The sequence below is a fragment of the Azolla caroliniana genome, unplaced genomic scaffold (assembly GCF_043228905.1).
Source record: "Azolla caroliniana isolate FFs.n. ecotype wild unplaced genomic scaffold, voAzoCaro1.0.p SCAF_30, whole genome shotgun sequence".
In the NCBI taxonomy this organism is placed as follows: Eukaryota; Viridiplantae; Streptophyta; class Polypodiopsida; order Salviniales; family Salviniaceae; genus Azolla; species Azolla caroliniana.
In genome coordinates, this window is record NW_028230465.1 from 45,267 (window position 1) to 67,779 (window position 22,513).

At 38.3% G+C, this 22,513-nt stretch overlaps 2 protein-coding genes across 5 annotated transcripts; one reads left to right on the top strand and one right to left on the bottom strand.

The window, feature by feature from the left end:
• Window positions 1-1,060: 1,060 nt before the first annotated feature.
• LOC147849583 (kinesin-like protein KIN-14I) lies at window positions 1,061-22,303 on the top strand. 4 transcript variants are annotated; one of them, XM_087337347.1, is made up of 24 exons: window positions 1,061-1,323; window positions 10,374-10,472; window positions 10,800-10,872; window positions 11,021-11,152; window positions 11,236-11,474; window positions 11,929-12,256; window positions 12,398-12,497; window positions 13,911-14,092; window positions 15,428-15,543; window positions 15,634-15,736; window positions 15,831-15,983; window positions 16,112-16,258; window positions 16,350-16,556; window positions 17,231-17,395; window positions 17,480-17,623; window positions 17,756-17,893; window positions 19,025-19,219; window positions 19,303-19,429; window positions 19,572-19,774; window positions 19,957-20,139; window positions 20,358-20,456; window positions 20,610-20,807; window positions 21,229-21,500; window positions 21,723-22,303. In XM_087337347.1, the coding sequence occupies exons 1-24, from the start codon at window positions 1,217-1,219 to the stop codon at window positions 21,895-21,897; spliced, it is 3,885 nt and encodes a 1,294-aa protein (XP_087193473.1). In that variant the 5' UTR covers window positions 1,061-1,216; the 3' UTR covers window positions 21,898-22,303. The 4 variants fall into 4 exon arrangements, with proteins under 4 accessions (XP_087193473.1, XP_087193475.1, XP_087193476.1 ...); XM_087337349.1 differs by having other exon boundaries at window positions 17,492-17,623; XM_087337350.1 differs by lacking the exon at window positions 10,374-10,472.
• On the bottom strand, window positions 8,875-9,959 carry LOC147849584 (uncharacterized). The gene has a single exon (XM_087337352.1). It carries the CDS (start codon window positions 9,759-9,761, stop codon window positions 8,964-8,966), a length of 798 nt encoding a protein of 265 aa, XP_087193478.1. The 5' UTR covers window positions 9,762-9,959; the 3' UTR covers window positions 8,875-8,963.
• Window positions 22,304-22,513: the final 210 nt, after the last annotated feature.

Here is a 22,513-nt window from a genome sequence, read left to right on the forward strand (position 1 = left end):
TTGTGTGATCGAGTTTGAAGAAGTGTTAAGGGGTAGAGAGGTGCTAGATGCATTTATTGTGTTATACCACCCAACAAATTTTGATTTGAAGGGCTAAAAAGCTTAGTGGGTAAAATGCTTGACTCATATCTTTCCAAGAATAATTGTATTGGTTGCTAAAAAGTTGATAGGCTAGCTTAAGCTTCTCGAGGGGAAAATGTGAGACTTCAATATTTCCAAGTAAGGCATATTAGAACAATAAGTGGAACATGAACAAGATGCCTAAATCATTAACAAAATGCAACTAAATTTGCATCTCTAACGAATTAAACTTCGATTACTTGCTCATTTCATTGTCATGGATGGCGGGTCGTGACTAACAAACATGTCGATCACTTGTGTCCTCTATTAGACATTCATTGTCCAAGTGCCTTTTTTTTTTTCGTAAACAATGGCTTTCATTACGAAAGAAAAAAACACCACCATGAGTAACTTACTACAAAGTATAGAACCCTTCTATCTAGGCATCTAAAAACACAACTACTCTACAACGACTCCAAACTCAATGCCACCGGACACACCAATTCATAATGGGCAAATAATAAATGATATGTGGCCTTGTAGAGTTCTCGTTCTTTCTCTCTCTCTCTCTGGTCGATCATCTTGTTTTGTCGATGGAAAGGCGACCTCGTCTACAGAGTGTGTCGGAGGTTAATAGAAGAGGCGGTGGCGTTCTTCTTTGCGGATCACGTGTCAGCGTGAAACTTGTGAAATCTCTTGGCACATACATACAAAGATGATGATTGAGGCCTAGAAAAGGAAAGGAGAGAGAGAGAGAGAGAGAGAGAGAGAGAGAGAGAGAGAGAGAGAGAGAGAGAGAAGCCATGGAAGCACCTGAAAGAAAAAGATGTGTTGTAGGCTGTATAGCTAATAAAGAATGAATAATGGAAGAGATTAAGAAAATGCCCACATCAGGTTGCGGCGGGGAAGGAGATGTCGTGTGAACACTCCCCTCCCCTTCTCAGGTAATGCTGTAGGGCAGTTTCTTCTCTCTCTCTCTCTCTCTCTCTCTCTCTCTCTCTCTCTCTCTCTCAAGAATTGCCCCTGTCCCTCTCTAATACTCTGTCTTTCATTAGTTCTGTTTCTCCCCTCTTTCCTGTGCTATGAACGACCCAGATTGATCCAATCCTGGAGGAACCCATTACAAAAACTGGATGATCTCTGTCTTTAGGAGAGGATGGAAGGATCAGAGAGCAAAGTGTCTTCTTCCGTATCCAGCAATGCTACCCCTCTTCACTCGGGAGCAGATGAGGATTCTGACAAAGATAGCATTGATTCTGCTCGGTTAGTATCTGTTTATTTGTTCAGAAAAAAAGTATGAATCTTTCCTTCATGCCTAAGGAAGGAAGGACACCCCCTTTTTTTATTATTTCTATCAGCATATATTTTTAATTTAAATGGAACAGCTTCCTATAGGTTTTGAATATATTCTAATCATTTGATATACGATGCATACTTCTGAATGTATTAAATCCATATACATGTGTTGATTGTCGGTTCAAAATGAGATATAACTTCGTTTGATCAATGATTGTTGGTTGGAAATGAGATATAGCTTAATGTGATCCAATGGTTCTAGTACATTAACAATTACCAAGGTCGTATGGGCATGTGATTATGAATGCGATGCCTGGGTAAATGGTGCCATTAATGTTGGTTAATTTTCTTGAGTTGCCGGTTGGAAATATATAGAAAGGGAACACTTTGCCTAGTCATATGGGCATATGATTATGAATGCATCCTATTGGTCAATGTTTGGGAAAAAGTTGTCAAAAATGCAAGTAATTTCCCTGAACTTACTGATCAGAAATACATAGAAAGGGAACACAATCCAACAGAAATCTTTAAATTTCTACTGAAATTTATGGTATTTTCTCATCATCTCTTATCGGTCATGCATGAAAAATAAATGTACGCCAATAAATAAAGAAAAGTTCTCATGTGACACTCAACTACTCTCATGTCAATCCTATGCTATTGTGCCCACCTAATAATTGACGATCACAGAGTACATCAACAACAACTGAGACCACAGGTTTGTACTGTTCCATGGGATGGGAGCAATGGCAGACAAGACTGGCACACCTCATATGATCTGGCATATAGTTAGTTCTTTCCTGCTTGAGACTAGGGTGCTTAGAAGTCAATGATCCAAAGAAGCCCTTATTGCTTAAGGTGATTCGACTGGACATGTTTCCAAGCCAAACAAATGCGAAGCATTTATCTGCAACACCAAACCAGAGAACGTGGGTTACAAATGGGAGAGAACAAAAATTAATTAGCATCTTGGGATGCAAGTTCTCATAGTATTTGGTCCACATCTATTACTATTATCTTGTGGCTATTCTATTGTGCTTCCTGGAGGGTGGACAATAAAAACTATTGATGGATAACTGATCTGTGTGCAATATGGTGAAGGGAAATAACAATCATGATTGGCCATGGCTGCAGTCAATTGTGCTATCCTGCCCCACTATTTGGGAACTCCATCCATTATCCAAGTGGAATCTCCATAATTGAAACTTCCTCCTACAATAGGAGTTAGGGTATACACGAAGTCCATGAAATGCTTGAGAAAGCTTAACATCTGCAGTTTTAGGGGGAGCTCAAAAGAAAAAGAGTCTTTGAGGCAATAATCCTTACCTTTGCCAAATGCCGAAAGACAATATGGGATTTCTTGTTTTTGAAACTATGGTTTTATATATTTATTTATTTATATCTATCTATCTATCTATCTATCTATATATATATATAAATAACGAGAGAGAATAGATAGAGAGAGAAGAAAGAAATATATATTAAAGTCTTTAGTGAGGCCAAAATGGCCTATAAGACCAAGAAAGAGATTACATCTTAAAGTGTTGTCTCGTCTTCGAGAAACGGCATACCAAAATAAATAAATGTAACTAAACAAAAAAGTAAATTGAAATAGGCTAATGTGTGACTAAAGAATCTTGTCATTTATGAATATAAGATACTCAAACCAGATATATAGTAATTTCCGTGTTTGAAAGATGTCTAGCATAGGTCGATCAAGATTGGAGAGGTCCCCGAATCAAGGAAAGCACGTGCAATGGCAGGAGATGATGGCCTTTATCTATTGATGATAGGGGTGATGAGATTGTGATCCTAGAGGCCAAGGCCTCTGTGCACGACAAATTGCTATTGCCTGATCTATTTTAACTCTTTTGCAATGTCTTGGTTGGCAGCCCATTTGGGTAGCCCTTAATTGACTTGTAGCATGAGTAGGAATAATGGCTTAAAGAAAGTTGTGAACGTTCTTTATTAATGAGCTTTGTGTGGCTATATTGTTGTCCAACAATTTCTCCGTGTCCCTTGAGTTCTACCAAGAAAAGCCCCAAGCACTGTTGGTCGTCATATTCCATTACCTTGTGTAGTAGACCAAAGCCTTGGTGAAAGAGGCAATGGTATCTCCCTCTTATTTCATAAAAAATAGTACACTGAAAAATAGTGTTCTTGAGAGAGAGAGAGAGGGAAAGAAGAAGAAGAAGAAGATATATTAACGTCTTTGAAGAGGCCAAAATGGCCTATAAGACCAAACAAGAGACGGAGAGAGAGAGAGAGAGAGAGAGAGAGAGAGAGAGGACTAAATTCTGTCCTCATGTTAAATATGCATCCCAAGCACATAAGCTACATAATGTTGCAGAAATATAGAAAAGTAAGAATTTTCAACCAGTTACATAATTCTTGATCTATTCTTGCTACATCTGATGTTGCTTTCTATGCATCAAGCATTAGCTCAACTAATAACTGAAATATTAAAAAACAAAGGCACCATTTCAAGGATCTATAATTGATCAGATTCCAGTAAATAAGCATCACCTATAGCAGTGGAGATTGAGCTTCTTTTCATTTGTGTTTTGGTTAGATGTAATATATGGGAAAATGGTTTGGTAGATAGGATGTGACACACTTGCTTCATGATGCGTCACTAGGTTCCTCTATAAATGAGGCCTTTTAGAGCCCATCCTGGTATATGCCATTTGAACCATTGCTTCATGCAACTTAGCTCACGATGTGAGACGGGGCGTTGGGGCACAAGTGATGAGAGTAGTTGACTATGCACACTTTAAGAGTTTGAATATCACACTTTGATACAATGCTCTACCTTTGAGCATATTCAACCATGCTTTCCACACATCTTCGACCAAACCCAATCCTTGCACAAATTTCTCTAACAACCACAATGTGTACTCAATTATTACATTCATCGGTAAAGTTCTTGAACATCGAGAGCCGCTACCCACTTTCACATGTATTACGTGAAATGTAATATTTTTGGTCTCATATGCTATATTTGACCTCCGAAGACGATAATGAATCTCTCTCTCTATATATATAGAGAGAGAGAGCGAGAGAGAGAGACAGAGAGAGAGAGACAGAGAGAGAGAGAGACAGAGAGAGAGAGAGAGAGAGAGAGAGAGAGAGAGAGAGAGAAAGATATATTAACATCTTTGAAGAGGCCAAAATGGCCTATAAGACCACACAAGAGATTACATCTTAAGTGTTGTCTCGTCTTTGAGAACAACAAATCAAAAAAATAAGTAAATAATACTCTGTAAAAATAAAAATATATAAGATAAAAAAAGAGGAGGGAATCTGGTTTTTCGGCACATGTGAGATTCTCAAGTTAGATATATTGTAGCTTTTGACTTCGAAAGATCTCTAGCTTAGGTTGATCCAGAATGGAAATGTCTCCGAAGCGAGGGAAGCACCTGCGATGGCGGGAGATAATGGCTTTTATCTGTCGATGACAAGGGTGTTGAGGGCGTGGTCCATGGGGCCGGGGCCTACGTGCACAGAAAATTGCCATTGCCCGATCAATTGTAACCCCTTTGTTATGTCCTAGTCGGGAGCCCATTTGTGTATCCTAGACTCGTAGCATTAGTAGGAGTGATGGGGCTAAAGAAAGTTGTGATTGTTCTTTGTGGATGAGCTTGTGTGGTTGTATTCTTCAACAACTTTTCCCGATGTCTCTTGAGCTCTAGCAAGAAAAGTCCTAGGCACCGTTGGTCCTCATATTCGAAAGAGAAAGAGAAAGAAAGATATATTAACGTCTTTTAAGAGGCCAAAATGGCCTATAAAACCAAACAAGAGATTTTAAGTGTTGTCTCGTCTTTGAGAACAACAAATCAAAACAAAATAAATATTACTCCGTAATTATAAAAGTAAATAACATAAAAAGAGACAATGGAATCTATTTTTCGGCACATGTGAGATTCTCAAGTTAGATATATTGTAGCTTTTGTCTCTGAAAGATCTCTAGCATAGGTTGATCCAGAATGGAAAGGTCTCCGAAGCGAGGTAAGCACCTGCAATGGCGGGAGATAATGGCCTTTATCTGTCAATGACAAGGGTATTGAGGTCATGGTCCATGGGGCCTAGGCCTACGTGCACGACAAATTGTTATTGCCCGATCAATTGTAACCCCTTTGTTATATCCTGGTCGGGAGCCCATTTGTGTGTCCCTTGATTGACTTGTAGCATTAGTAGGAGTGATGGGGCTAAAGAAAGTTGTGATTGTTCTTTGTGGATGAGCTTGTGTGGCTGTATTCTGCAACAACTTCTCCCGATGTCTCTTGAGCTGTAGCAAGAAAAGTCCTAGGCACCGTTGTTCCTCATATTCTATTACCTTGAGTAGTGGGCCAAAGCCTTGTTTAAAGAGGCAATGGTATCTCCCTCTGATTTCATAAAAGACACTACAGTGACAAACATAGTGTACTTTGGATTCTACTCCTTGATGACACAATTGGCAAATTCTTTCTTCTAGAGGTATTCGTGTATATCTGTCTACCTCAATCTGTAATTGCTGTGATGAAGTTCGCAGCTGCCCTATCACATTGCCCAACGCATAGGATAGATGTATGTCTATATAAGGTGGCTTGATGATGAATCCATCCTCTGATGTGTGTAAGAAGTGTGTCTTATAGTGGGCCATCTTCGTACCAACAAATATTGTGGGGCTGATCCATGTTATCTTGTTTTCCAACTTAATAATATAAGTTTGGATCACTCTATTCTTTTCCACTTTGGTCATATTTGGATGGGGACAGTCCAAGCTATATTGGAACGGGGGTAGTGCATTTATACTCATGCCATGTGACTCGAACCATTGCTACATTTCAGCATACCAACAATGAATGTCTCCATTTTCAGCCAGTTGTCTTGATGACATAAGTGCCAACCTTGGGTACCTTCGTTTAGGGAGCTCCCAAAAATGTTGGATAAATGTCACTGATCGGAACAATGCCTCGGTGATTATAGGTGCTGCTCCCATCTCTGCCCGGATTATATTTTGGGGCACCGATGCTTTGCTCCTTGTCATGCTGGCAATCATTGACACTAAAGGTCTCTCTAAATCTTTCCAATGATTTGCCTTGTTAAGACTCGGTCCCCACATTTCTACTCCATAGAGAAGAGTTGGTGTGACAAGTATATCAAATAACCATAGCTTATCGTGGCTCTTGGAACTGCAAATGTGCACGTTGTCTCTCGAGAGCACCAAGGGCTGTATATCCACGAGAAAGCCAAGCACAAGCAACCTCCCGTAAGGAGAACCTAGGCCTTGTAAATGTTACTCCTAGGTATGTGTAGGAGCGCATGTATTCCACCTTTTCCTCTCCCAAGAAGAATTTCGATTCTGAGTGGTGTTCAACACCATCACTTTAGTTTTATCCATGTTTATCGACACATCTTTGTCCATACAAAATAGTTTTTAAGGCATTTAGATGTCTTCGTAGTCCCTCTAGAAAGTCAGAAATCAGCACAATATCATCAACATATAGTAATATTTGTATAGCTATACCTGCTAGGTGTGCTCCCGAACCCCTGAATCTCTCTATGTAATCATTAATGCAATACCTCATCTATATAGAGACCAAAGAGAGTGGGTGATAGTGGGCATCCTTGCTTCACTCCAATGGTGCTAGCCACCGCCTCTGACAAACCCATGGAAGACTGCACTTTTCCTGACACGGATTCATAGAGTGCATAGATTCCCCATTGCATATCTGTAGGAACACCAAGGGTTTCTAGCCGCTGCATAAGCCAAGCACGTGGCACAGTGTCAAAGGCTTTTCGAAAATCCACAAAGCAACAATAAATCCTCTTATTATGGGCTCTGCCCTCCTCAATAAGGGCCCGGAGGGTCAATATGTGATTCAAAGTTGTGAACCCTTTTCGAAAGCATGCCTGTCCAGTTGAACTGCAGCCATTCCGTGCTGCCCATATACTCAATTCTGATTCTAGAATCGATCCATATAGTTTAGCCATGTAATGGCCAATCATGATTGTCCTATAGTTGCTTGGCATCATGGGGTCTCCACTTTTGAGGATTGGCACAATGGTATGTTGAGTCCATCTAGTAGGGAAACCTTCACATATGGCTCTATTAAAGATGTGTGCTAGCAATGGGAGCAAGGTGTCACGGGCATAGATGAAGTGCTCACCCACCAATTCGTCATGATCTTGGGCCTTCCCAAATTGTAACTGATCAATGGCATTTCTTACATTTTGTGGAGTAAAAAAGGTTGATTCATGTGGGCGTGAGCCATGTGGGTGGGGTAGAGGAGGTTGCCCCGGGATATCATATAGGACCTTTGCATATTGATGCCACACCTAAGGGGAGGTCAGCTGTGTGGTAGGTTGCCTCTCATTAAACATTTTCCATGCTCTTTTACTTTCTTGTCCTAGAAACAAGCGATACAAATGATCTTCAAATTTAGCTAAATACTCTTCCTTACAAGGCGTTGGAAGGTTGCTCTTGCTTGTTTGTGTGTATAAATGCCCCAAGTTACTTCACACTGCAAGCATCTCCTATGTCACAACATTCCTCATCATACCAACTATTTTGTATTATTCTACCAAGTTTGGGGGGATTGGCTGTTGTGTGAGGAAAGGCATTTGTGGCTGCTTCATGCAATGATTTTGACAATCCTTGGGTAAGTCAAGGGGTGCAAAAGGAATCAAATCTAGCATGCCATTGTATACTCCACAACTATACACATCAATTGTCTTGCGAATAAATCAATACTTAGCCAACCCACTCTCCTTAGCATATACATCCTTTGTGCATCCATCCTTTACCTCAAAGCGTAGATATGCATGATCAGCTGCCAAGCCAATAGGTCTTCCCGATATAGTGAACACTTTTATTTCAGGTATAAGAGATGGAGATCCCATTAGATAATCGACTGTGCTCCCCCTTTTGGGTTCCAACATGTCAAAGCATCTGATCTAGGCCATTGTGACAAGCCATTATATATCACAAGTCCATGCGCGCTTCCCAAGGCTAGAAAGTGTTTTCCATATTCAGTTATAGCACTCATATCTTGAGCTTTTCTCTTTAGACCAACCTCTTCCACCATAACTTCTCCATAGACAGCCTCGTCGGTGTTAAATATAGTTGTTTGTTCATCCTTGGTTCGTGCATTAAAATCTCCTAATAGTATTATATCCCCCATAGTAGCAAATCTTATGATATCATCATATAGTGGTAGATATGGTGATTCACCTAGAGGTGCAAACCTTGAATAGGCAGGTGGAAAGAAGCAAATTGCAATATATAGCTCCCTAAGATCCCCTCTTTTTATGCATATCCACATGTAGCGTGCATCCACATCCTTATGTACAACATGCACTCTACCATGGAGCTCCTCTTTGTATAGCATAGCCACTCCTCCCGAACCTCTAGTGCTTCCTCGGGTCCGAGGTTGGGGGCGACATATTGACTCCCATCTGTATCCTTGGACCTCGGGGAGTTTGCTTGCCATACATTGGTGAGTCTCTGTATACATAGCAATATCTGTGTTTTTCAATGTATCTTCAAAATATCCGACATCTGTCCGTAGAGAGCCGTTGCAATTCCATATGGTCATGCGTAGGGTCTCATAGGCCATATATCGTCATGCGGTTCTCTTCTCTGTAATAATGACCTTGCCGTCTCTATATATGGCCCATTTACCTTCCTTTCTTGCATCAAGCACTCGTGGCATGTTTTCTTTGCGGTGTGCCACTTGGGCTGGAGTGAGATCGTCATCTAAGTATATCTTTTCACCCTTGAGTGCCTTTCGTTTAGAGAGGAAAGCTTTTTTCTTGTCAATATCCATGAAGCGGATGATAAGGGCTTTAGCTCTAGACTCATCTCTTCCCACTCTCCACGCCGAAGCAAATGGAATATCCGATGCTCCAATCTTTGTTGCGAGATTCTTGGCATCTTCTTGTGGACTTCCCTTTTCAGCCCAACCAACCACTCGTACATGCAATGCACGAGCTTTCCTCTTGGCTTCTTCTTCTAAAGTAGCATTCATCATTGCCATCCTATCCATGGATGTTCCTTTTTGCTTTTTTACTACCTCTATCCAAGGAGCATTTGCTTTAATTTCGTTTTGGGCGTGCTCGGCTTGAGCTTTGGCATCTTTGGCGATGTCTGCCCATGTTTGCATTTCCTTCGTGACATTGGCTTTCACTATAGAGATGCATCTTTCAACTGCTTCTTGTCCTTTTTCAAAATCCACTTTTATAGCTCCTAACTCAACCTTACTTGAGGATATTTCATCCTTAAGGTATTGTGTCATGTCATCCTTGAGCTCTAAGTGTGATTTCTCCACATGGCTTATAATGTCTTTCCGCATCTCTTCTAATAACTCAGCCTTGATAGAGGCGTACAATTCTGATTTCTGTTTCTCTATCTCCTTTTTCATTTCTTCCTTTAGTGCTATTTCGATATCTTCTCTAATACGGTTGAACTCTTGCGCAATCAAATGGCGTAAAAGATCACGTTTCCCATTTTCGACATCGAATGGAATGTCGGATGGGGCCTGCGTTCTAGGTTCCTTATGCGCCCTTCTGACGCTATTCAGGTCCCGTCCTTTTCGTCTATGATATCTTCTTGTGGTCTTCAATAGATCTAGACCCTCATCATGCGTGTTAAGATCCATCTTTTCAGTGTCTGTCCCTTCGGACTCCATGGTGTGTTGAGGGCAGAAAGAATAGAAGTTACTACGGGGCAGAAAGAATACAGGAACAGAGTTGGCAGAAGATACAGGAAATCAGATTAGGAAGAGAACGCACAGGATCAGGCATTGCAGAAAACACAGAGGACAGACATTTCAAAAAAGACAGACAGAGCCAAAACCCTAAACGCAAACCCTAAACAAAGAGCCAAAACCCTAAACGCAGAGCATAAACCCTACAGGGAGAGAGAGAGAGAGAGAGATATTGTAAAAAGAGATTGTGTGTGAGTGAGGAAGAGTGAGATATGAGAGAGAGACGAGTGAGTGAGAGAGAGAGAGTGAGAGAAAGATTGCTCACAGTATTGGAAGTATTGATAATGGAGAGCATTCAGATGACAAAAAGAATATAGGAAATGAAGGTCGCAAAGAGGTCACTGATAATCGTGAGGCAGATGAACGGTATGAGTGAATTGGCATATATAAACAACTAGAAAATTTACGCTAATAAATCAACTCCATGTAACAAAATCTGTTGTTTATGATGGAAAGCTAACTCACTCTATTTGTTTTCTTTTCAAGCTGACTTTATGTTCATTGTACTCATGTTTAGTTTAGTTAGTATTTCAAATATTGTAAAGTGCTTTGTGAATCCTGTATGTGATGGATTCAATAATGTCTCGTCATGAGAACTGTCAAATCATATGTTGTATCAAGTTTCGAGAAACCAATAGTCTTTATTGTTGGATTGCAATTGATTAGATTTTATGACTGAAAAAATTTGCACAGGCTGGCAAGTACCTTATCTGCAACGTTACCACCAGAGCTTGCGGGTGTTATTCCGATCTTGGAGAAAATGCAGGTACAAAGTATATTGTGATTGAGTCTTACTGTGCATTTTACACAGACTTACCTACCCCTCCCTTTCTATTCTTTGATGTAAAGAATAATTCACTTGATAATTTCTGTTATGCTTCTCAAATTCACTGTAAATTGTGATATCTGTGCAGATTGACACATTTCTTAGATCAATGCAAAAACAACTTCAAGGTGGACGGCGGAGTTTTTTCGGTAAAAGGTCATCAGTGGCTTCTTCTGTTCGAGACAAGTATTCCCTAGAGGATATGCTATGCTTCCAACGTGTATGCCACCTATGTGAAACAAATGTTTCTCCACTTGTTACTATGTAAATGCTTTTACTTAATATTTTTTTGTGTAACTTCAGGAACCCATTCCAACATCATTGCTACGGATGAGCAGTGATCTTACAAGTCGGGCAGTTAAGCTTTTCCATGGTGTCCTCAAATATATGGGTATTGATGGCACATCGTCATCTTCTACTGTGAAGCCATTTGAACAAATGGAAATACTCGTGAAGCTTTATAAACGATCCCTTGAGCGTGCTGAATTGCGTGATGAATTGCTGCTACAAATCTCAAAACAAACACGCAACAACCCTGACAGGTGATTCTTTTTTAAGCCAGAGAAGAATGTTGATCTGGTTGTTTCTTTGTATTGTATTCTCACAAAGTAGAAATTGGAAACAAATTATACTAATCTATATTCACACAAGGACGTTTACTAAGCTTGTGGCCTTGTGACACACATCTCTTTGAGAAGTTATGAATTCAATTAAGATAGAAATCAGCCAACTTAGTTCACACCTAGCAGCACCGTTCTGTAAATTATGTGGCAGGTTTTGGCTAAGGTACTGTGTTGATCTTCGAAGCAACATGAATTATCCCATTTTTTTCAATTCAAAATATTGAGAAAGTTTTTTTCTTCTGCATAGTTCCTTTCCCCTTATTTGGTAATCTGTGACACATTCCATGTTCCCCCTTAAGGTGTTTTCATGTTTATTCTTGTGTATGGCTATCTGCCAACTGTCTATTTACGGAGCCAATAGATTCTAATGCAGGGCCTCTTTGCAAAGGGCATGGGAATTGATGCATCTCTGTGCTTCTGCAATGCCTCCTGGCAAGGAAATTGCAGCCTATCTCTCTGAATATGTGCATGATGTTGCATATGCCCATGATACTTCACCAGAACTAAAGAAGCTGGCTTTGGACACATGGAATGCTCTTAAAAGGTCTGTCAAAGCGGGTGCAAGGCGATCAATTCCTGCGCAAGAGGAAATTGAAGCACTTTTATCTGGGCAGAAACTCACTACTATTATCTTTTACTTGGATGATTCATTTGAAGAAATATCTTATGACATGACAACCACTGTTGCTGAAGCCGTTGAGGTATAACCTTATAAATACGCTATTTGCTAAACAGTGGCAAATTTATAATTAATTCATGTGTATGCTTTGGAGTTGCTCTTTTGCTGCTCTGTTATTGTTTTTTCAATCAGCTTATACAGTTGGATTTATATCTCTATCCAGGTGTTGGCTGGTTTGATTAAACTTAATTCATATAGTACATTCAGCCTTTTTGAGAGTAGAAAAACATTAATGAACTCCAAGGGTGCTGATAATGGAAACGGTTAGTTCATTTGTACTCCGAAAATTTAAAATTTATTCTTATGAATTTGTATGTATTGCCTTCTTGTTAGAAAAGTAAGTAATGTTTGTATGGTGCACATTGTGAACCCTTTAATGATACTTTATCTTTATGCAATGTGCGTCCTCTGCTGGGGAGCTGTCTTTAAGCTGTTTCTCAAGGTATGTGGAAATATTGGTCAATTCATTGAGATACATGATCATCGGGTTTCTTGAAGATATGGGTCCAGGGTAAAAACAAATGACAAGAAGCTGATCTCGGCAGTTATTTCTGATGCCTATTTACTGGAATCAGCTCAAGTATAGTTCCTTGATATTTCAGCTATTAGTTAAGCTAATCCTTGATGCATAGAAAATAATATCAGATATAGCAAGAATAGACCAGGAATAATGTAATTGGGTTGAAATATCTTTGCTATATCTGTGCACTGAGCTTGTAGCTTCAAAGAAGGTGAGTTCCTCTCATGTACTTAGGATGCATATTCAATGTGAGGACACAATTACTCTTGCCTCCTGTTAGTTTACAATAATCCATATTACTTTGAATTAAGATCTCCGTTATTCTGTAAAGTAGTTTCACAAGCATTTCCATATGGAATACAACTGTAAATAGTAAGACCACCACATTTGGAATCCAGGCGGGAATTAATACTTATGTGTGTGAAGTGTTTCCGGTTTCGTTTTATTTTCTGCCGGCCATTCTATTCACTAATCTTTGAATTAGTTGCCTTTTTTTTCTTGTCACAATAATGATTATTAATAGAAACATAGATACCTAGCCGCACCTACTCTTGTAGACTTATTACTTATTATGGATGCTGTAACATATTTTGATAGAAAAAAATGGTAGAACATAATCCATATTATGCACTATGATTTGTCTAGTATTTTGTCATCTTTGTATAATATCTTATGGTTATGCTCTTGGAGAAGATATTTTGGTAACCAAAATGGCCTTCAGTTTCTTTCCACTGGTCTAAAAGCTTTGGCTCCATGTTATGATCTAAGAATATCTCTTGGGTTGATAACCTATGATTTTGTATGTTTGAGACTTGATGAATGCATCATGAAATTAGGTGCCTTTGTGTGCTCATGCAGCCCTGAAAATACCTTTCTCTTCCTTGGGTGGGAGTAGAGCATGGAGGTGGATATTGCTTATGATCCAGCTCTAATGTTATTGGTTCCCAAATTACGATAGGTGTCATAGGGATTTCCAAACAGCTCTTGCCCATCTATCATGACTCATGAGTAATATTTCGATGAGAGCTTCTCCGACCCTTCGCTGTGTAATTTGTGTGCTCCAAGGGGGAGACCCTTAAAATAATTATTTAGCATTTTTTTTAATACAGGACAATCTACGTTATTGAACATGCATACTGTCATCTGGATGCTGCAGATGAGCATATTAGCCTGGATGAAAACAGGTATATTGGAGATCTTATTGCAGAGTTTAGGGCTTTGAAGGAGCGGAACAAAGGTGAAGCCTTGCAGTGCAAGCTTTTGTTCAAAAAGAAACTTTTTCGAGAAGCAGATGAAGCAATCACTGAACCCATGTTTATCAAGTTAATATATATTCAGGTTACATGCATATCTATAGTTTACACACGCGCTTGTATAGATTGCTATAAAGATTGGATTAACTGCATGCTTTAACATTAATCAGAGAGCAAGAATTAAGGGCTAATCTTGAAGGAACTAAAAATGGTTCAGAGGAAGGTGGAACATGACATTCTTTAATAGTTCACAATGTTTAATTTATTATATACAACCATCAAGATTAGTTTGAGACCAAAGATCTAAAATAATAAATGTCTTTGGGAGATGAAAATTTCCCTGGTAGTATATCCTGACTTAATTTGACCGAGTTTTTTAATGTATTCAACGTGCCAACTACATCTATCAGCAGATATGTGCATCATTTTGCATCTGGAAGAACCATGTCTGCCAGTTGTTTAAACTTTTTTCTGGAAAGAAAGAAAGAAACATATTTAACGTCTTTTAAGAGGCCAAAATGGGCAATAAGACCAAACAAGAGATTGCATTTTAAGTGTTATCTCGAATTTGAGCAATAAATCAAAATAAAACAAATATTACTAAGTAAACATAAAAGTAAATAAGATAAAAAGAGACTAAAGAGTCTGGTTTTCGGCACATGTGAGATTCTCAAGTTAGATATGTTATATCTTTTGTCTTTGAAAGATCTCTAGTATAGATCGATCCAAAATGGAGAGGTCTCTGAAGCGAGGCAAGCATGTGCGATGGAGAGAAAGTAAAATAAAAGCCAAGGAATATGTGGGAATCACCTGATATATGTTTATGACTTGCATGGGATTCTGATCCCAAAACACTGGGATTGAAATTATATGCTGTTAAGCTAATTTAGTGAAATGGCTTGTTTGGACTGCCATGCTTTTGGGCGTTGGGGGAGAAAAACACGTTTTATTTTATTGGGCTTCTATCCCACCAAAGAAATCGTAGACGCATGACTATTGAATCTTGTTGCGTTAAACTTAAAAAACATTTTCAGCTAGAAAAAGAATCTAGTAAGAAAGAAGGCTTATGTAGATTTTTCCAAGAGTGGGCCTTCTGAGTCTGTTCATTGCAAAAATTACATTGAAGATATATACCTATAATAAGATCCAAATCCACCCTTCGAGTAGCAGATGTAGACTGACTGTGCCGACACATTTTGTAGTTTTCCTGAGTATAAAATAATTTTTTGAGAATTGTGACTGAATTCGGTTTTTATTAAAGAAAAAAATGCTGACCCACCCATTGAAAAAATTGAAAGCCATACAAAAAAAATTCACTAAACTTTACCTTATATGCCTCTTTAATTAAATTTCTGCATGCACGTGTTTCATGTCGCATAGAAACGAGATGTCTGGCTAAAAATAACCTCTTGGAATGCAGTCACAGTATGATTACCTACTGGGAAATTATCCCGTAGGAAAGGAAGATGCTGCACAACTGGCCGCACTACAAATTTTGGTAGAGTATGGTTCTGTTACAAGTCCAGAAATGAGCTTGTAAGTTTGAGAATCTATTCAGGTGCTCTATTTCCTTTTATCTTAGGAAACATTATGCACATATCCAATGATGCATTATATTTTGTACAGGGATTGGCAAGGACTCTTAGAAAAGTTTATGCCTAAACAAATCACAATTACACGACCCAAAAAGGACTGGGAATCTGATATTCTGTCAAGGTATCGAGCTATGGTATGCGTCATTATAATGACCAAGTAAATTCTTTAAGGAAACAAAAGACCATGTGATTGTGTTTGCTGATCTGTAGCTTATGTTATTTCTGCAGGCACATCTTTCTGCAGATGATGCAAGACAGCAGCTACTCCGAATACTTCGGGCTCTTCCCTATGGAACCTCTGTATTTTTTAGTGTTCGCAAAATTGATGATCCTATAGGTCTTTTGCCTGGTCGCATTATACTAGGAATCAATAAGCGCGGGGTATGCTTGAACTTTTCTTGGATGATTCTCTCTTTTCAAATTCTTGTTAAGTTTCTGTTTTGGGAAATCTTTCCAAATACCTAGACAAATTCTGAAGATAAATATAACTAAAACAGCTGGTTTCTTAGGTGCATTTCTTTCGTCCTGTACCTAAGGAGTTTCTCCACTCAGCAGAATTGAGAGACATCATGCAATTTGGAAGCAGCAATACTGCAGTCTTTTTCAAAATGAGAGTTGCAGGAGTTCTTCATGTTTTCCAGTTTGAAACTAAACAGGTGTATTATCCAGCTATATAATTCTTTATTTTTCAGAACCTTGTTAACTTATTGCAAACTCACATACATGATTCAATGCCATGATATGTAGGGTGAAGATATTTGTGTAGCCCTCCAGACCCACATAAATGACGTCATGCTGCGACGATATTCAAGAAGCCATGGAAATGGTAGCTCAGTTGCATCTAGCAGTGTGGATGCAAGTGTAGTCAGTAAGCCACCTGGCATGGAGGCATATGAAAAGCATGTGAAAGAAATGTCAAAGCTTCTTGAAGAATCTCAGAGAAAAATTGATCAGGTTTTTATTCTTCACTTGAGCTGATCGTGGGCAGGTAGAACAAATAAATGTCATTGTACCCCATGTTAAATTGGTAGAACTTTAAGTTTACTTCTTGTTGAATGTTGATCTCAGATGTGCGGATGAAACACTCTGCCAGGGAGGTAAGTATGTGTGCAGAAGGCTAATGACCTGGCTAGGGTGAACTCATGTGTCATCTGACACCTGCATAGGGCCAAGTCACGTAGATAAACGTGTATCATGTTTAATTCTATCATAAACGCTTCATGACTTGAGGGTGAAACCTCTTCCGTCAACGTTTAAATATTGCCATTAGTTGATTATCAGCTTGTTAATACTGTTTTGATTAGTTCTTAAGATCACAAAAGTTTACTCTTGTAGAAGTACATTTTCAGGAAAGCAGTCAGTAGAATCTGTTTTTAGTGTATATAAATTCTTTTGTCATGACTTATCACCTATTCATATTTACTTCAAGTTTCTGGTTTTGACTTTTCTTTTTGCTTTTTTTTTGAAATTTTCTCTTTTCTCTAAAAGTGGCAGTTCATTGTGTGCTAGTTTACCCCTAGAAGCCATCAAATTTGACTCCTATTCTTGTCAGATATCTTCGCAATGTTCTTCACATGTTTTCTGCATTGTTCACTATTTGCCTGAGTTCCAGACTTGTTTTATGACAGTTGGCAGAAGAGCTGAGAGAAAAAGAAAAGAAAGAAAGACAGGTTCAGGAAGAGCTTGAAGGACTTAAGGACTCCCTTTATGCAGAGGAAAAAGCTATAACTGAGCTTACTGAAGAACGGGAGAAGTTGCGCAAATTATTGGAGGAAAAAGAGTTTGCACTTGTTGTAAATCTCTTCTTTTCTCTCCATGTCAGCTATTAAACTTGTATTTGAAAGTTTGCATAACTTTTTTGATGTTCTAAGTTATAGCTGTATATGCAGACGGCCCAGGAAGGAGGTACTGATCCCTGCAATTCTACTATAAAGAGGACTGTCAGAGGCTCTAAACAAGATAAAGACATTCTACCTACTGAAAAGGATAGAATTTCACAGATCCGTAACCTGGAGACACAGGTAGTTTTTGGGTCATCATGAAGGGGTAGATATGAGTCTCCATTTCAGAAATAGTTCCTGTACACTGAAACATAATCTTCTCACAGTACCTTATGGAAGTTGATTTCAATGTTATTGGTTTGACATTGTTAGGTAAATACTCTATGGACTGATCTGAAGGCAAGGACTGATGATCTTCATACAGTGGGGGAGAATGCCAAAAAGCTAGCGATTGAGAAACAACTACTTGAACAAAAGGTCAATCGAATGGAGAAGAACAAAAGTGATGAGGTAAGTAAACTTTCCATTCATCTGTCTGATATATTTTTCTATCTAGCTATGTTTGCATATGCATTTTGAGATCATTCACGTTTTCATCCAGTTTAGACCATTGGTTGTAACTGTCAAGGGGGAGGAGAAAGCTTCGGAAAATATGAAGCGAGAAGCTAGCTTCAGAAGATATGAAGCAGCACTCTCTCTTGGATGGTGCAGGGTGTTTTGCTCACTAATACAAGCAAGGAAGAAACGTAAATTAGCAGAATAAAAACAAGTTGATTAAGTTAGAATATAACATATGATAGAATCCAAGTATGCAACCCATGGGAGTAGAAAAGTTATATGAATACATGGAATTGAAGGTAATAGATGACACACCCGTGGAAAGATTAAGACTAAAAGGGTAGGAAAAAAATGTAAAGGAATCAAAAAGACCTTTCAACATTTTAGTATCCTTCAGGAGGACAGTGGGTGCCAGGGAGGACAGTTGGAGTAGATGAGGTATTTTCAACATTTTAGTATCCTTCAGGAGCCATCCTATTTCCTCTGTTGTCAAAAGTTGATCAAAGAAGATAAAAGTGGCATTTGTTTAGAAAATTTTTGAGCTCTTTATATCTTATGATCATCGTGGAAGCAAGCACACCTGATCCTCGACAGATGCTTACTGTTATTCTGTAGGATCATTCATATATTGTTTTGTACTACTCATTGTATTGTGCATTACCATGCATGTCTTACACTGTCTATAATATACCTATATTAATTCTAGTGTGTGTATTGAGGATTGTAAGAGAAGTTTCTCTCACAATTATGTTGTGCTTGTGGTTTGAGAAAGTATAGTGTTCTGTATCATTGGAGAGATTTATGGGGCGATATATTACTTCGTTCACCTGTAAACAAACCTCCACCACAATGTGAAAGTAGGTGAATATAGCATGGACATGGATGTTTTCAGAGAGATATATTGAAATATATGGTGTTCAGACATCTTGATAGCATGACCATTTGATCTTGAAGTAGTTATATTTGTCTGTTACCTTGGAAATGGACGCAGTATTGAAGCAAAAACGTGAACAAATGTATTTTCTGTAGATATTTATGGAATGGTTGCTTAGTCATAATGCATATATTTGTATTTGGTTATAGGCGAAAGCATTAGAGCAAAAGTTTGAACAAGAACGAGAGACTTTGAGAAACCGTGTGGCTGATTTGGAAAAGAAACTCAATGTTTGCACACAAGAGCTTACCATGGCTGGATCAGCACTAGCCCTTCGTGATTCTGAATTAGAAGCTTTGCAAGGATGTTCAAAAGAGCTAGAAGAGCTTCGAGAAATGAAAGAGGTTAGGTGGTATTCTAATTATTCACATTCTGCAGTTTTTAAATGGTTCTCTCTGATTTGTTTTATTGGTGGTCTTTGCTCAAGGATATTGATAGGAAAAATGAGCAGACAGCTGCTATCCTTAAGAGACAAGCTGATCAATTGGCTGGCCTTGAAGCCCTATATAAAGAAGAACACATATTAAGGAAGCGCTATTTTAACATGATGGAAGGTTAGTCCACATGCATAATCAATAACAATCTGTTTCTATCCACCACTCTCAATCGAGCAATCATGAACAAGTCTTTTTGACCTAAACACCATGTGGACAATGTGGTTGAAGAATTTATTCAAGTGTTATGTGTGTCTTGTAGATATGAAGGGAAAGATCAGAGTTTTTGCTCGTTGGAGACCACTAAGTGAAAAGGAGAAATGTGAGAATCAGAAATCCATTCTGTCAGCCCTTGATGAGTTCACATTGGAACATCCATGGAAAGATGACAAACCAAAACAGTTTCAGTTTGATCGTGTTTTTGATGAGCATAGCACACAAACAGACATATTTGAGGATACGAAGGTATTTGAGGGTAAACACCATGTAAATTTTCGAGTAGATGCTCAATCTACTTTTATCAATTTATATTTCAAAATATGTGGGATGCCCTAAATGAAGAGGCAATATCATTAACATGGATATTTCATTATAAGATATTGCTATTATGTAAAATTCCATGACTAAATATGGAACTTTGTTTGCAGTATTTGGTACAATCTGCAGTTGATGGATTCAATGTTTGCATATTTGCTTATGGTCAAACTGGTTCTGGAAAAACTTTTACAATATATGGTTCAGAAAGTAACCCAGGCCTAACACCAAGAGCCACTCGAGAACTCTTAAGCATTGTCAAAAGAGATAGCAACAGGTTTTCATTTTCGTTGAAGGTATATAATAATTGAGGATTCCAATGTTCTTTACCTATTCTTGATGTGTCCCCATGTAAAGCTCATATGTTTCTCTTGTTTTAAGATTTATGTTCTTTACCTATTCTTGATGTGTCCCCATGTAAAGCTCATATGTTTCTCTTGTTTTAAGATTTATGTTCTTTACCTATTCTTGATGTGTCCCCATGTAAAGCTCATATGTTTCTCTTTATTTTAAGATTTATATGATTGAGCTATATCAAGATACACTAGTAGATTTACTACTTCCAACAAAAAATGCAAAGCGTCTCAAGCTTGAGGTTAAGAAGGATTCAAAGGTATTTTGTCTTTGTGTATATTCACTGTTAATCACACGATGCTAAAAACATATTTTGGTCATTTTGAACAGACAATTAAATCTACGGCTGATCTTTTGTGCTGAAGAAAAACGGTATTGCATTGTTATGATAATGTAAATAACTCTTGTGCAGGGTATGGTCTTGGTTGAAAACTGTACATTAGTTCCTATTTCCACACTGGAGGAATTGGAAGCAACTGTTGTGAAAGGGCTAGAAAGACGACATATATCAGGCACTCAAATGAACGCTGAGAGTTCCAGATCTCATCTCATTCTCTCCATAATAATTGAAAGCACAAATCTCCAGACTCAGGTTCAAGTAAAAGGAAAGGTAAAGTTCAATGCTCTCTTAGATTCGCCACTACCTCTGTTCATTCTGTACACAATGCTGAGATTTCAATGTAAAATACAGGGCAAAACATGCTAAATTTTTGAATAATTACAAGAATACTTCCAAGGGTGCAAAAATTACCAGAATATCCTTCTCTAATAGTAAACGTTGTACTACAGAAGGGTATTCTGTTAATTTTTTAAACTTATAAGGGATTCTTGTATTCTGCTGCTCTCTCATGATATTGATAGAAACAAAGAAAGATATATTGACTGTCTTTTAAGAGGCCAAAATGGCCTATAAGACCAAACAAGACATTACATCTTAAGTGTTGTCTCTTCTTTGAGAACAAATCAAAATAAAATAAATATTACACAGTAAATATTAAAGAAAGGAAGTGTTTCATTTTGGTTTTCTGCAGCTTAGTTTTGTCGATCTGGCTGGTTCCGAGCGAGTTAAAAAGTCGGGGTCTAGTGGTGAACAGCTAAAGGAAGCTCAAAGTATAAACAAGTCGCTATCTGCTCTTGGTGATGTAATTAGTGCACTAGCAGTAGAGGAACAACATATTCCTTACAGAAATCACAAGCTTACAATGTTGATGAGTGACTCGCTTGGTGGCAATGCAAAGACACTGATGTTTGTTAATATTTCTCCGGCAGAATCGAACCTCGATGAGACATATAACTCTCTTGGGTAAAGCTTTCGTGCATCTATTTGGTTTTTCTGCATTTTTTGTTGTTAAGGGAGATGCTCTTCTTTTAACACAGACATGACATCTAACCAATTGCTTGAGATTCAATGCCATAACCTTAACATTAGCATCGTGTTTATATATTATTTGATTTTTTAAATCCCAGTAAGAGAATCAGTTTCTACTAGTTAATATATGACTTGTCAACCAACATAACTTTTCAGATATGCATCCCGGGTGCGAGCCATCACCAATGATGCTAGCAAGAATGTGTCATCCAAGGAAGTAATGCGTCTGAAGAAATTAGTGGGTTATTGGAAGGAGCAAGCAGGCAAAAGACCTGAAGAAGAAGAGCTGACTGATATCCAGGATGAGCGATACATCAAGGGCAAGGCGTGAAAGTAATGCTTTTTTTTGTCATCCTACCTTCAGACTCACATAGAGTTAGAGCACATCTTTGCGCCATAAATTTTCAATCCGTTAATTGAGATGGCTTGCGGCATTCATTGAAAAAAATAAAATGTAAGCATTGTTTGTCTGTCATTACAGACAATTGTAAAATATATTTTTATCAATTCACCGAACTCCAGCAATTTCAGAATTCAAAGAAGCTTTTCATGGACATTTTGGAAAGAGTGAAGAAACAAATTGTCAAATGATTACCCACAAACAAAGGAGAAACTATCAACAAACTACCCAAATATTTCATTTGTAACTGATCATAAAATAAATTGCCATTCTTTCTGGGGGACAAGCTTCTCAGTATAGCAGGAAGAAGAGAAATATACTGTTCTATGTGATTCTTTATGGGGTTAGGCTTAAGCAAAATCCAATGTTAGGTGACACTTGCTTACCACAGAATCTGTTTTTCTTTGTCATCATGATTTACCACATTTTTATCCTTTCCTGTCACAATCGTTGTAATGATTACACATGTTTTCCCTTTGAAAATGCAACATTTTTGTAATGCCATCTCCAATTTTGCTAAATTTTCTTATTCAATCCCATAGGTAGT